Source organism: Panthera onca, chromosome B4, assembly GCF_046562875.1.
Source record: "Panthera onca isolate mPanOnc1 chromosome B4, mPanOnc1 haplotype 2, whole genome shotgun sequence".
Lineage (NCBI taxonomy): Eukaryota > Metazoa > Chordata > Mammalia > Carnivora > Felidae > Panthera > Panthera onca.
This window is the reverse complement of record NC_138345.1, coordinates 120,442,294-120,455,607: the sequence shown is the minus strand read 5'-3', so window position 1 is coordinate 120,455,607 and position 13,314 is coordinate 120,442,294. Positions and strand designations below refer to the sequence as shown.

Genomic DNA, 13,314 nt, shown 5'->3' with positions numbered 1-13,314 from the left:
TTCTCTCACCCTCTCTCTCTCTCTCTCTCTCTCTCTCTCTCTGCCTCTCCCCCACTTGAGTCCACTCTCTCTCAAAATAAATAAATATTTTAAAAAACATTTAAAAACATTTAAAACACTTAAAAAGGAAAAGAGACTTGCCCAAGAGTCACCTAGCTGCAGTGGGTGAAGTGAAAACACAACCCAGATTTGATATCAGGCCTACTTCTAGAATGCTGCAGGACCTAACCAGAAAGCACCTTACAAATATCAAGTGCTTCACCTAAGTAAACATTTTTAAAGGTTCTGAGAAGCAATACTGAAGAGGGATTGAAGGAACATGCTCTAGAGTCAGACAGTCCTGTGTCAAATGCTGTTTGGTATTTATTAGCTGTCTGAAATTGAGCAAGTTACTTAGACCTCTCTGAACAGAACTATTGTGAGCACTAAATGAGATAAAACTTATGAAGCACTCAGTATCATTCCTAGCACCTGATAAATAATCATGAAATGATAACTTCTTTTTTAATGCCTTATTTATTTTTGAGAGAGAGAGAGAGACAGAGTATGAGCAGGGGAGGAGCAGAGAGAGAGGGAGACCCAGAATCTGAAGCAGGCTCCAGGCTCTGAGCTATCAGCACAGAGCCCGATGCAGGGCTTGAACTCATGAACCATGAAATTGTGACCTGAGCCAAAGTCAGATGCTTAACTGAGCCACCCAGGCACCCCATGAAATGATAAGTTTTAAAAAAGGGGGGAGGGATTTAAAATCTGACTCCCAGACCTAGTTTGGGATTTGAAATAGGATCTCATGAGTGTGGCTCTCAGGACGTCAGATTCAAAAAGATCTCAAAATAATGCACCTGGTCAACTCCTACCCAATCAATAATGTCATAGTACCTGTATTTTTGTAATTTTTCAAATTAATATCTCCCTCTTCCAGTAGACTATAAGCTCAAAGTCAGGAGCCAAGTATCCCTAGCACCTAGCATATTTCCACAAATTTTGAAGTGTTAACTTGTTTTTATTTTTCTCCAGGTAATTTCAACCTTTCCTGTCCCCTCATTCAAGGAGAGAGTCAGTTCTTATTACCTAATCAGGACCTGATAAGATAGATCGTAAGGAAAAAAAAAAAAAAAAGACTTGGTCTCTATGGCTTTTTTTATTCCAAAAGCCTAAGCTACAGGTGACAAACTGACAGCTCAAAGGCCAGTCTGGCCCACAGACAGGTTTCAGTTTATGGTTTGGTGTGTGTATGGTTTTTTTAGAATTTGGATTAATTTCCAGAGTTTAACGTTTATTTTTATTTTTGAGACAGAGGGAGACAGAGCATGAATGGGGGAGGGTCAGAGAGAGGGAGACACAGAATCCGAAACAGGCTCCAGGCTCTGAGCTGTCAGCACAGAGCCCGACGTGAGGCTCGAACTCACAGACCACGAGATCATGACCTGAGCCGAAGTCGGCCACCCAACCGACTGAGCCACCCAGGCGCCCCTAATTTCCAGAGTTTAAAAATCAGGACAGTGCTTCCAAATAAAAACAAAAATATATGTTCAAATCTTAACCTTCCAGTGCCTGTGAATATAACTTTATTTAGAAATAGGGTCTTTGCAGATGTAGTCAAGTTAAGACGAGGTCATACTGGATCAGAGTGGGCCCTTAGCCAATAACTGGTGTCCCTATAAAAATAGGGGAATTAGCAGATAGACACGGAAACTCTGGGAAGAAAGCCATGTGACAACAGACACAGAGACTGGAGTGATGTGTGTCTACAAGCCAAGGAATGCCAAGGACTACCAGCAGCCTCCAGAAGCGAGGAAGAGGCAGAGATAAATCCTCCTCAGAGTCTTCAGAGAGAGTGTGGTCCTGCTGACACCTTGCTTTTGGACTTCTGGCCTCCAGAATGGTAAGAGAATAAATAAATGTAAGCCATTCAGTTTGTGGTGCTTTGTTATAGCAGCCTTAGGAAAAATTAATGCAAGGGGCATTCTCCCTTGAGACAGGATTTAACATCCTGGCAAAGGCCAGAAGAACTAGTTCTAATGAGCTACTAGTATGGCTCTCAGAGGTTTAGACAAAGTAGAGATGCCAAGAAGAGCCTGGCAATTTCTCTCTTGTTTAAAAAAAATAATTATGTACTAATTTCTAGTCATTATTGCACTGTGGGCAGAGATTGGCCACTCTCACGTTTAAAAAAAAAAAAATGACTCAAGAGTTTCTTGTGGGTCAATAATTGAGCAGAGCAGATTGTTGAAGTGGATTTGACTATCAGTGACTTCTGACCATGAATGACTTCACCCTTTGAATAAGAACATAAAGATAGGGACCAGGAGAAGTCAGGTCATGGTTTAATAAGCATGTCCAACATCATTCCTCTTGCCATTCAGATTCATTTCAAAGAGAGAATAATCAAGGCCAGAAGAATATTCTTCTTTGGGTTCAGGGGCCCACTTTCTCTCCTTTCCTTCTTTGTCCGATAAACCTAAATTATAGGCCTATTTCATTTTTTAATACCTATTGCAGTGACTACTAAATTTGAGTGGCCCATATAGATGAATTAGTGAGGATTAAATTAGCTAAAATTTTGAGGTCTGTTATTTAGAATAAAAATTCATGACATATTTTCAATGTCAATCAGAATCGTCAATAAATAGGTGTCCCTTTAACCGTTTTTGTTTTTTATTTTTTCAAAAAAATTTTTTGATGTTTATTTATTTTTGACAGAGAGACAGAGCACGAGCAGGGGAGGGACAGAGAAAGAGGCAGACAGAATCCGAAGCAGGCTCCAGGCTCTGAGCTGTCAGCACAAAGCCCAAGGTAGGGCACGAACCGACAAGCTGCGAGACCATGACCTGAGCCAAAGTCGGACACTCAACCAACTGAGCCACCCAGGAACCCCAACTGTTTTTGTTTTTTAGGAGAAATGCCAGAACTATTATGGCAGATTGTAGAGAAAGGGACTGGAAGTCTCAAAAAAGGAGATATGCTATATGTATTTACTAGATAAGGCAGAAAACCCACAAGCTAACTATATTCCTCAGGAAGCCAGAGGAACCACATTCCATTTACCAAGGCAATAAGGAATGCAGGGTCATGGGGCCATCAGCACCAGTGAGCCTCTCTGCAGTGGCTGTCCTAGGCAGATCCCGTCTGACAGCAGGGGATACTGTTCCAGAACTGGGCTCCCCGGGGCAGTCAGAACACTAGAATCTGGCAGTAGCAGAGGCCAATGGCAGCACTTCAAGATCAGAGAGAAGGATAGCAAGGTCAGAATGGCATTTGAGGGGTCTGACTCACAGCAACTGACAGACAAGAGGATGAACACAGAGTACAGACAAAGTGTGAGATGTTTGGGCTGCTCATGAACACACATCACAGACCTTCCCTTTGGAAAGGGAACTGAACGGTCAATGGACGGTTGGCTTGGCTGGTGGATATTAGCCAGCTTCTGCTCTCAGCCGCCCAGTTCTAGAGCAGTGGCACGTGGAGTGGCCATGGTAGCAGAGCTGGAGACTGTGCTTGGGATCCCACTCACCAAGACGTGGCTACCATTGCTGTCAGCACCAAAACCAATGCTGAGTCCCTGCTATGGCACAATCCCTCAGGAGAAACCAGCCTCTTGGTGGCAAACTATTTATATCTGACTCCTTCCGTCTTGGAAAGAGTAGCAATTCATCTTGAGTGGGTGGGGCTGACATATATTCCATATATGAGCCTGCAAGTCTTGGCCAGTATCACTATCTGAGGATTCACAGAATCCTGATCAGCCAACATGAAATCCCACATAACATCACCTAAGATCAAGACACCCAATTTATGGCAAAGGAAATATAGCAGGGGGCGCATAACAATGGCATCCACTGGACCTACCACAAGCTGCAGTGTGCAGAAGGGTAGCCTGCCAGAGCTGAGGAAGCCTCTTAAAGATGCCACTGAGGTATCAGTTTCAGAGAGGAATGCCCGCGAGGATAGAGCACCATCCTTCAGGATGCAGTATGTTCCATAAACCGATAGTTATTGTAATAGTGCTATGTCCCCAACAGGTGGAATACACTGGTCTGAGAAAGAAGGGATAAAAGTAGAAGTAGTCCATTTATCATCATTCCCAGTAACCCACTTCTGGAATATTTCACCTCTTCAATTTTAGACCCACTGGGTTTAGGAGTTCTGATGCCCAAGGAAGAATTCTTCCACTTGGGAATGCAATGAAAATTCTATTAAATATAGTTATAACTGCTGCCCAGTCATGTTGGTGTCCTCAGGCCAAGACCAAAAAGCAACGCCAAAGGTCACCATAGTGGCATGGCTGACTGGTCCTGAACTGGTCCTAATCCTCAGCAGGGACAGCCCACAGTCAATGACTGACTGATGCAGAGACATAAAAGACTGGCTCTTTTGCTTAAAGGGACAACTCAGTGCCAGTTATGCCCCAGATCCTCCCGCTCCGACCCCTGTGCATTACCTAAGATCACATCTTTGCTTGGTGTTCTCCTTTACTATCCTGATTTACTCCCTCCCAACTTCACCCCCAATAAATCATATCCTAGACTCTCCAAATCCCTGTTTCAGGCTCTGCTTTTAGAGGTAGAAATGGAGCAAAATAAAGCAGGGAAGAGAAACAGGGAATGGGGGAGGGGGGCTTTATCTTTAAATAGGATGGTCAGGAAAGTCTTCCCTGGGAAGGTAACCTTTGATGAGAGACATGAACATGGGAGAACAAACCATCAGTCTATTAGAGAGAAAAGCTTTCAGGGTGAAAAAGATAGGGTGCATCATCTGGCAAAAGAGTAGGTCTGGGAAGACAGTGGGTCTGGGGAGTTCCAATAAAAGTGCAGAGTATGGCTGGAGCAGAATGAGGCAGGGAAAGAAGGCCAGAAATGCCAGACTTCTCAAGTTCCCACAGCCCATGTAGGGCCTTGAAGGCCATTGAAAAGATGCTTGCTTTAACTCTGAGAGAGGTGGGGAACCGTGGGGAGGTTTTGAGCAGAGGAGAGATGTGATCTGACTTTGTTTTTCTAGAATTACCCTGGCTGCAAAAGTGGAAGCCAAGCTGCCTGAGGTTTTACAGGCAGAAAGTAAATGATGTCACAGCAATTAGAACTGCGGGCCGGGCCCACCTGACCTCAGAGCCTGCTCTCACGCACTTGTGTTTATCAATGGAGCACACGGGGCATGTCTGGTGCATATGTTGAAATCACAGGCACTGAGTGTTGAGGATGGACACAACACCCAGGGATTGGTCCATCTCTTTAAAGGGAAGATAAAAATATTTATAAGGAGAGTAGGCACCCCTTCAGTTTCCCTTGGGGGAAGTCTTCAATACTACATACTACAATTGATTAGGAGAAAAGCCCATACTTGCCATAAGATCATTTGGCAATGATCTTATGCCAGCGTTGCTGGCTACGCTGCGGCCCAAGTGACTCCCTAAGCCTACATGAGTCATTAAGTCTCAAGTCAGTAAGTGGGAAGAGCAAAGACACTTAGAGAGGTCACATAGTGTAATGAGTAAGAATAGTGGTCATGGAAGGTCTGGTCAGAAACCCAGCTCTGCCACTTATAGTCTGTGTGACCTTGGACAACTTACTTAACCTCGCTGTGCCTCGGCTTTCTCATCTGTAAAATGGTAACTGTAATAGCCCCACCCCATAGGGTTTAATACAAGTAAATGAGTTTACAGTGCCTGGAATATATAATGTTTGCCACTATCATTTTATTACACATAGACAATTAGAGGACACTCATATTGTCATGGAAGTTGAACAAATCTACATGTCAATTTCTAGATGTTAACTTCCAAATTTAATGCCTTCTATGTCATCTGTTCTAATACTGGACTATAAATAAATGTATTCTTTCTTCCTACGCTTCTGAAATATTATTGTACTTTTAGCTGATTAAATTGTCCAGCTCCTTTTTATCAATAACTCTTCCAGGAGTAACAGGAAGGCTAATAATGCCTGACTGTAATCAGCGCCAGGTGCAAACTTCAAATGCTTCCCTATGCATTTGCCACTCCCCTGACTGTGCGGAATGCTCAGTAATTAAAAAGCACCCCAAGAATTCCATTTAGATGATGATTTCAGTATCAAATATTACAAGACATCAGTGAGTTATATACTGCTTGGTAAGTTAGGAAGTCAGAGTTTCTAACTTCCAAATGTTCTTGTTCCTTACAAAACAGAAAACAGTTTCTTCTGATTTTTTTTCCCCATTGGATTCTGCCAACTGGTTTTAGGTGAAAAATTAGCAAGTGGAGGGAATGGTCATTATATACCAGACCCTGGGCAAGGCCCTTTATATATAAATACCTCTAAGACAAGGTCAACATCGAGTGTGTGGCAGAGTTGGTCTCGCTGGAGGAGCCCTAATTCTGGAGCTTTGTTCAACGACTGCTAGAGCTTAGGGTAAACTTGGCTTGCTGGTCAATTAATGCCTGTTTTTTTTTTAACCATCCTCTGTCAATAACTTCTTTCTAGAATCACTGAAAGAAGAGGTTCTAGTTTGGCTCTATTTTTTCTCAAGTCATTCTCCAATTAAGACAACAGTGGTAACATCTAGCATACATTTTAGTGCATTCTGCATCTCTAGCCCTGTGTTAGCCATTTTTGTATTGTGTCATGATTCAGTTCCAAGGAAACCATTCAGAGTCCTAAACACATAGCTTTGTTTAGGGCTGAGGTCGCACAACTGGGAAATTATGAATTTTGTTCTATTCCTAAGCAAACCAATCTGGCAAACAAAAAGATCTTCAAGAGGATCATCCAATCAAACATAGCAAAACCAGTTCTTACAATAGTCTCTTACCAAAGAAAGTGATTAAATTTCAAAAAAGCAATTCAACTTAACGTTGGAAAGAAAATTCCTAAGTACTTCTTTGTCAAATATTTTATAAACTAAGGTACAGAGCCTGGTGATTATAATGGTGATCGTAGTCAACTCTGGTTTTTATGCCTGACTTTGTCAGATTCCTTTGTCATTATACTTGAATATGTCAATCAAGACACTGTACCTTCTTTTTCCATTTTTAATCAAATGAACACCACCACAGTAAGATGGACATTACCTGGGGAGTGTGCAACACAAGGATAAAACATTCTTCAAAGAAAAGGTCATTACAATCATTTGCTATGTTTGGTTGGTTTATCCTGCTGTCAGCTAGGTTTTTACCTATACACGATAATTCAGTGTAGGTCTAATCGAAACCTTTTCATTTTTAACTTTTAAATTAATGAGGGGCTGACCCCAGCTCTCTTACTAGGAAAGCTCATCAAGAGTGATATAGTGGAAAATTTCACACTGACAGGAGCCCCTGTGTTATAAAATCCAAGGAATGGAATGCATCTCTGTGTGACTAGAAGTAGTCCTTTGAATACTAAATTTTTTTTTTCATTGAAGAGATAACATATACAAGTTAAAAGGAGATGCCAGATGGCATTTCACTCATTAGGATTAGAAATAATCATTCAAACATATAAAAATCTTATCAGGAGTATTTTTCACATTTATTTATATCAGAGGGATTAAAGAAGTTGTCTTACCTTGTACATAAGGACTGCTTATTAATTCATCTATAAAACCTAGAAAGGCATTTACTATGTCTATAAAAAAATCACAAATTAAAATGTCACATCAATTCATTCATTTGTGGCACACTCTCCTTCTAATAATAATATATTTAACTTTAAAAAAGATTTATCTTTTTGGTTTGGACAAAAACATTCACTTTAATGATAGTACATAATATTTTCCCATTGTAACCATGTAAGGCTTTTTGTCTTAAATACTAATTTTTAAAGATACTTTCTTTAAACTACTGTGTAACTATTCTTTTCTTTCAAAACCACACAATCAGCAACCCCTCTAGTTTATATAACAATCTAAACACATACTTAATTTTGATTTATGGTGAAAAATTACTAAAAATTATTTCAACCAAAAGCATACAATATAAAGTGGTTCCTGATTTTGTCATTATTATTGAATTAACATGAAATATTATCTCCCTATACCTCTTCCAATTGAATGCCAAACACACAATACGCAATATCACCATCTCTGGTAAGTACCAATATTACCATATAAGCAGAACACCTATCTCGGTATTTTCTTAATTCAACCCTATACTTTCGATGCATCTTTTTTTTTTTCCCCTCCAGACGTAGCGTGTTGAAGCTGGAAGGGGATCCAAAAGCCATCTATTCTGACCTACCCACTCCTCTTTAAAAATGTGGCTTTTAAAACATGAAGCAAAGCCTCTCAAACATTGGCAATGTGAAACTACTCAGAAATAAACCTAAAGTTTGCATTCAAACTTTACCTTTGTAAAATCCCCAACGAATCTCCCACGGCGTTCTTCACTCCTTCCTTTCCAGGTTTCAAAATTTTTTCTTTGAAGGTATCAAATGCTTTAAAAGGCATTTTGAATGGGTATGGGGGACCTCCGAGCACTAAGAGTCAAGTCTCAGAAACTGTCATGCTTTCTCATTTCCAGCATGGGGACCACTCTGCTTCCCTCGATGAACACCCTGAAGTCAGTTCTCATGGAGGTAACTACTTAAAATCAAAACGGAGATGAAACCCAGCCCAGATCTTTCAAGAGGAGACAAACCGCTCCCCCTCCCCGCAAAAAGAGGCCAAGTAGTGTCTGGCTGGGAATTCAGTCCCTTGAAAGCTACAAGCTCAGCAGCAGCCTGTGGCGCTGTCTCTGGCAGCCACTCTCAAGCTGAGCGCAGCCTCACTCCCTCCCTGGGGCTGCAGCTGGAGAAGCTGAAGTGGGCTTCAGCCCACGAGGTGTCCTGAGACCAGCGACAGCAACTGCAGCCTTTCTCCAGCCCCTCCTGCTTCTTCTGACCACATCCCCCTCCTGCCTCACTCAGCCCGTGGCTCTCACAGAGTGATCCTTTCCAAGGTGATGCTATAGTAACCGGCACAATACCTGCCCCTCAGCCGCTGGGGCTTATTAATGGGCTCTCAGCCAGAGCAGACACCCAGGGTGGAGTGTATGAAGCATTTACAAGTCCTCTGCTTCTCTGAGGTCTGGCCTTACAGACAGGCTCTCAGCCACCACATGATGCCTTTTATGCCCCTCGTGGGAAACATGAAACAGTTTTTCTGCCAGACACTAGTAGGGATGTGGTCCTTGGAGGGGCGCTTGCACTCAAGCAGGCTAAAGGCAAACATCTAGGAAGGCATTTATTTTCTCCTGATCAACAGAGCAGGATCCCTCAAGGTGTGGTGCGGGGGTGTCATTGGGACCACCTCACTGAAGGTATCTGAGCTGGTCCTAGTACCTGCTTAGGCTTCTTCACTGATCCTCACTGTCCTCAGGAGAAATCCACATTCTTTATTCTCTATCATGGCTCACAAGGCCCTCCATGGGACCCCAGCCTTATTTCTTATTACTCTGCTCTTCATATCAGCCCTTTACTGAATTCATCAAGCTCCATGTCGCCTCTGAGCTTTGCTCAAGCTATATCCTCTGCCTGGGTAACTCTCCTCACCCTTTATCTGGGAAATGTCAGGGGATTCTTAAGTCTCACTGAGACGTCTCTTCCTCTAGAAACCCTCCTAGGCAAGGCGTCCCTCCTCCATGCCTCCAAATCACCTGTCCTCTGCCCCAGGAGGACCTGCTCCATTGTGGGATATAACCTAAAAAGTTGTTGGACTGGGGTTAAAATATCACGTTGCTCCCATGTTTATGGGCAGCAGCTAATGCCTCTATATACGACGCTGTCATGAAGAAGCAGCTTTCATCTGCAAGGTTCCAGTGCTCCAATCCCCCAGCCTGTATGTGCCTGACAAATCCTGTGTTTTAGCCTTTCAGATACCCCAAAAGTCATGTCCACAGGACTAGTAATTGCCAACCGCAAGCTGCATTCCAATCCTTCTCCAAGGTTTGAATTAAGTTATCTAAATCAGAGCTGGATCCTTGGTAGGTTAACCACTACTCTCAATAATAACATTATTATTATTATTATTATTATTATTATGGCTTATATTTTATTGAGTCCTCTCTATGGTCCAAATTCTGTTAAGTATTCTTCATGTACTATCACAATCTTTCCAACACTGTTTTGTGATTAGTAACTTGTTTTTCCCAATTTTACTAACAGGAAGCTGAGGCAAAGAGGTTAGACTTGCCAGGTTTGAGATCCAAACAGCCTGGCTCCAGCCATTCTCATCTGTCTCTCTGTGTGTGTGTCTCTCTTCCTCCATCACACCCTTCACATTGCCTCCTCTGACTTTATGAGGTATGTTTTGTATATCTGATAGTTCATCCATTGCAAGTGGACAATGATGTTTAGCAAATTTACCAAGTTGTGCAACCATCACACTAAAGCACAAAGCAGATAGAACTTGTCTATCACCCCAAAAAGATCCCTTATACTCACTGTTAATCCCCATCTTCCACCCCCACCCCCTGTCCCAAGGCAACCAGTAATCTACTTTCTTTCTCTCTAGATTTGTCTTTTTTGGACACTTTGTATAAATGGAATCATACAATATACGGTCTCCTGTTCCTGGCTTCTTTCACTTAGTATAATAATTTTGAGGTTTGTCCAAGTCACAGCTCATATCAGTAGTTTGTTCCTTCTTTTTTCCTTTTCTGTGGAATATTCAATATGTGGACTTACCACATGATGTCTATCCATTGACCTGTTGATGAACATTTAGGTTGTTTCCAATTTCTGAGTACTATGCAGAAAACTGTCAAGAATATACCCATGCAGGTCTTTGCGTGGACATCTTTTCCTTTCTCTTGGGCAAATACCTAGGAGTGAAATTGTTGGGTCATATGGTAAGTATATGTTGAACTTTTTAAGAAACTGCCAAATTATTTTCCAAAGTGGCTGCATTATTTTATATTCCCACAGTATGTATGAGGACTCCCATTTCTGCACAACCTCACCAATATTTGCTGTCTTTTTTAGTATAACCATTCTAGTGGGTGTGCAATGGTATCTCATTGTGGTTTTAATTTGCATTTCCCTGATGACTAATGATATTGACCACCTTTTCATGTGGATATTGCCCATTTGTATATCTTCTTTGGTGAAATTTCTATTCACATATTTTAGCCATTTTTTAAAGGAGATTTTTGTCTTATTATTGAGGTGCATATATTTTCAATCCTTTTTCAGATCGTTTTACAAATATTTTCTCTCAGTCTGCCATTTGTCTTTTCATTTTCTTCATGTTGTATTTTGAAGTGTAAAAATGTTTAATTTTGATGAGGTCCAATTTATTTATTTTTTCTTTTATAGACTGTGCTTTTGTTCATATATCTAAGTAATCTTTGACTAGCCTGAGGTCTTGAAGATTTTCTCCCGTTTTTTCCTTTATAAGTTTTACTGTTTCAGCTCCTTACATTTAAGTCTATGATCCATTTTGAGTTCATTTATATATAATGGTGTGAGGCGAACATCTAAGTTCAACATTTTCCATGTGAATATCCAGTTGTCCCAAAACCATTTGTTAGAAAGGTTATCCTGGATTTATTGCTATCCTTGGCACCTTTGCAAAAAAAAATCAGGTGAACATAAAGATTTATTTCTAGACTGTCAATTCTTTTCTATTGACCTTCATGTCTACCTTTGTGCCAGTATCACACTGTCCTAACTATAGCTTAATATAGAGTATAACAAAAATTCCCGTCAGCCCCATGCTTTTAAAAGGCATAGTTTCTGGCCACCAATCTTGCCACCTATAAACCCTCAAGGCTGAGAATGCTAAGACCCCAGCACATCACACATCTAATCAATCCACCACCAAGTCTTTACCCATTTCCAAAAAAGCTCACTTGTTCATCAAAAGCAAATACAATCAAAATATGACAAACATACCTTCTTGCTATGGAAAGCATCCACTGGTAGAGCTTCTAACCTTCTTCAGTCCCCAGATACTCTTAGGTACTTATCTCTTAGAGCACACATTGGAAGCACTACTAGGCAAAGACCACATGACCCTTCTTTCTTAAGGGTCAAGTATTTATCTAAATTCAAGTCACTTAACATATAGTATTGGTTCCAGGAGTACAATTTAATGATTCATCACTGCCGTATAACACCCAGTGACATATAAAACCCAGTGACGTGAAACACCACATATAACATCACAGCAAATGCCCTGCTTAATGCCCATCACCCATTTAGCCCACCCCCCCACCCACCTCCCCTCCAGCAACCCTCAGTTTGTTCTCTACAGTTAGGAGTTTCTTATGGTTTGCCTCCCTCTCTGTTTTTATCTTTTTTTATTTTTCCTTCCCTTCCACTATGTTCACTTGTGTGTGTGTGTGTGTGTGTGTGTAATCTTCTTTATCCATTCATCAGTTGATGGACGTTGGTTTTTTTCCATAATTTGGCTATTGTTGATAGTGCTGCTATGTAAACATTGGGGTACATGTGCCCCTTCAAATCAGTATTTTTGTATCCTTTGGATAAATACATAGTAGTACAATTGCTGGCTTGTCAGGTAGGTCTACTTTTAACTTTTTGAGGAACCCCCATACTGTTTTCCAGAGTGGCTGCCCCAGTTTGCATTCTCACCAACGGTGCGAGAGTGTTCCCTTTGCTCATGAAACATACTTAAATCTACAAAAGTTTCTTAGTGGTGATTGAGATAGTTGATAATGGTGATAACATTTGTGAAGTAGTTTTTAGGTATCAGACTTTAAGCACTCAACTCATTTAACCACCACAATGACACTCCAAGGTAGGCACCATCATTATATCATCTACAGATGAGGAAACTGAGGCACAGAGAGGTTAGGTAAACTTGCTTAAGTGCACACAGCTAAGAAACTAAACAGAATGGAATATGGACCCAGGAAGCCCGGAATTAGAGCCTGTACTCTTAAACTCCACACTAGAACTGTTGATAAGACAAGAAAATAAAAAGCCAGACTTTAAAGAATTGAGGCTCACTCTGGAAAGCAGTGTGGAGGTTCCTCAGAAAATTAAAAATAGACCTACCCTATGACCCAGCAATAGCATTGCTAGGAATTTATCCAAGGGATACAGGAGTACTGATGCATAGGGGCACTTGTACCCCAATGTTTATAGCAGCACTCTCAACAATAGCCAAATTATGGAAAGAGCCTAAATGGCCATCAACTGATGAATGGATAAAGAAATTGTGGTTTATATACACAATGGAATACTACGTGGTAATGAGAAAGAATGAAATATGGCCTTTTGTAGCCACGTGGATGGAACTGGAGAGTGTGATGCTAAGTGAAATAAGCCATACAGAGAAAGACAGATACCATATGGTTTCACTCTTATGTGGATCCTGAGAAACTTAACAGAAACCCATGGGGGAGGGGAAGGAAAA

The 13,314-nt window shown here is 41.2% G+C and overlaps 1 protein-coding gene across 2 annotated transcripts in view; it reads right to left on the bottom strand.

Moving 5' to 3' along the window:
* SLC17A8 (solute carrier family 17 member 8) overlaps nt 1-11,123 on the bottom strand; it is a 51,127-nt gene extending 40,004 nt beyond the window's left edge. Inside the window, exon 1 of one of the 2 annotated variants that reach the window (XM_078449558.2) lies at nt 10,617-11,123. Coding sequence is in view for 1 of the 2 variants with exons in the window: in XM_078449557.2 (XP_078305683.1) it covers nt 8,300-8,400 (101 nt within the window). In the remaining variant the exon portion in view is untranslated. Of the gene's footprint in view, nt 1-8,299; nt 8,957-10,616 lie in introns of those variants that run through there. The other variant, XM_078449557.2, reaches the window with a different exon arrangement.
* Nucleotides 11,124-13,314: the final 2,191 nt, after the last annotated feature.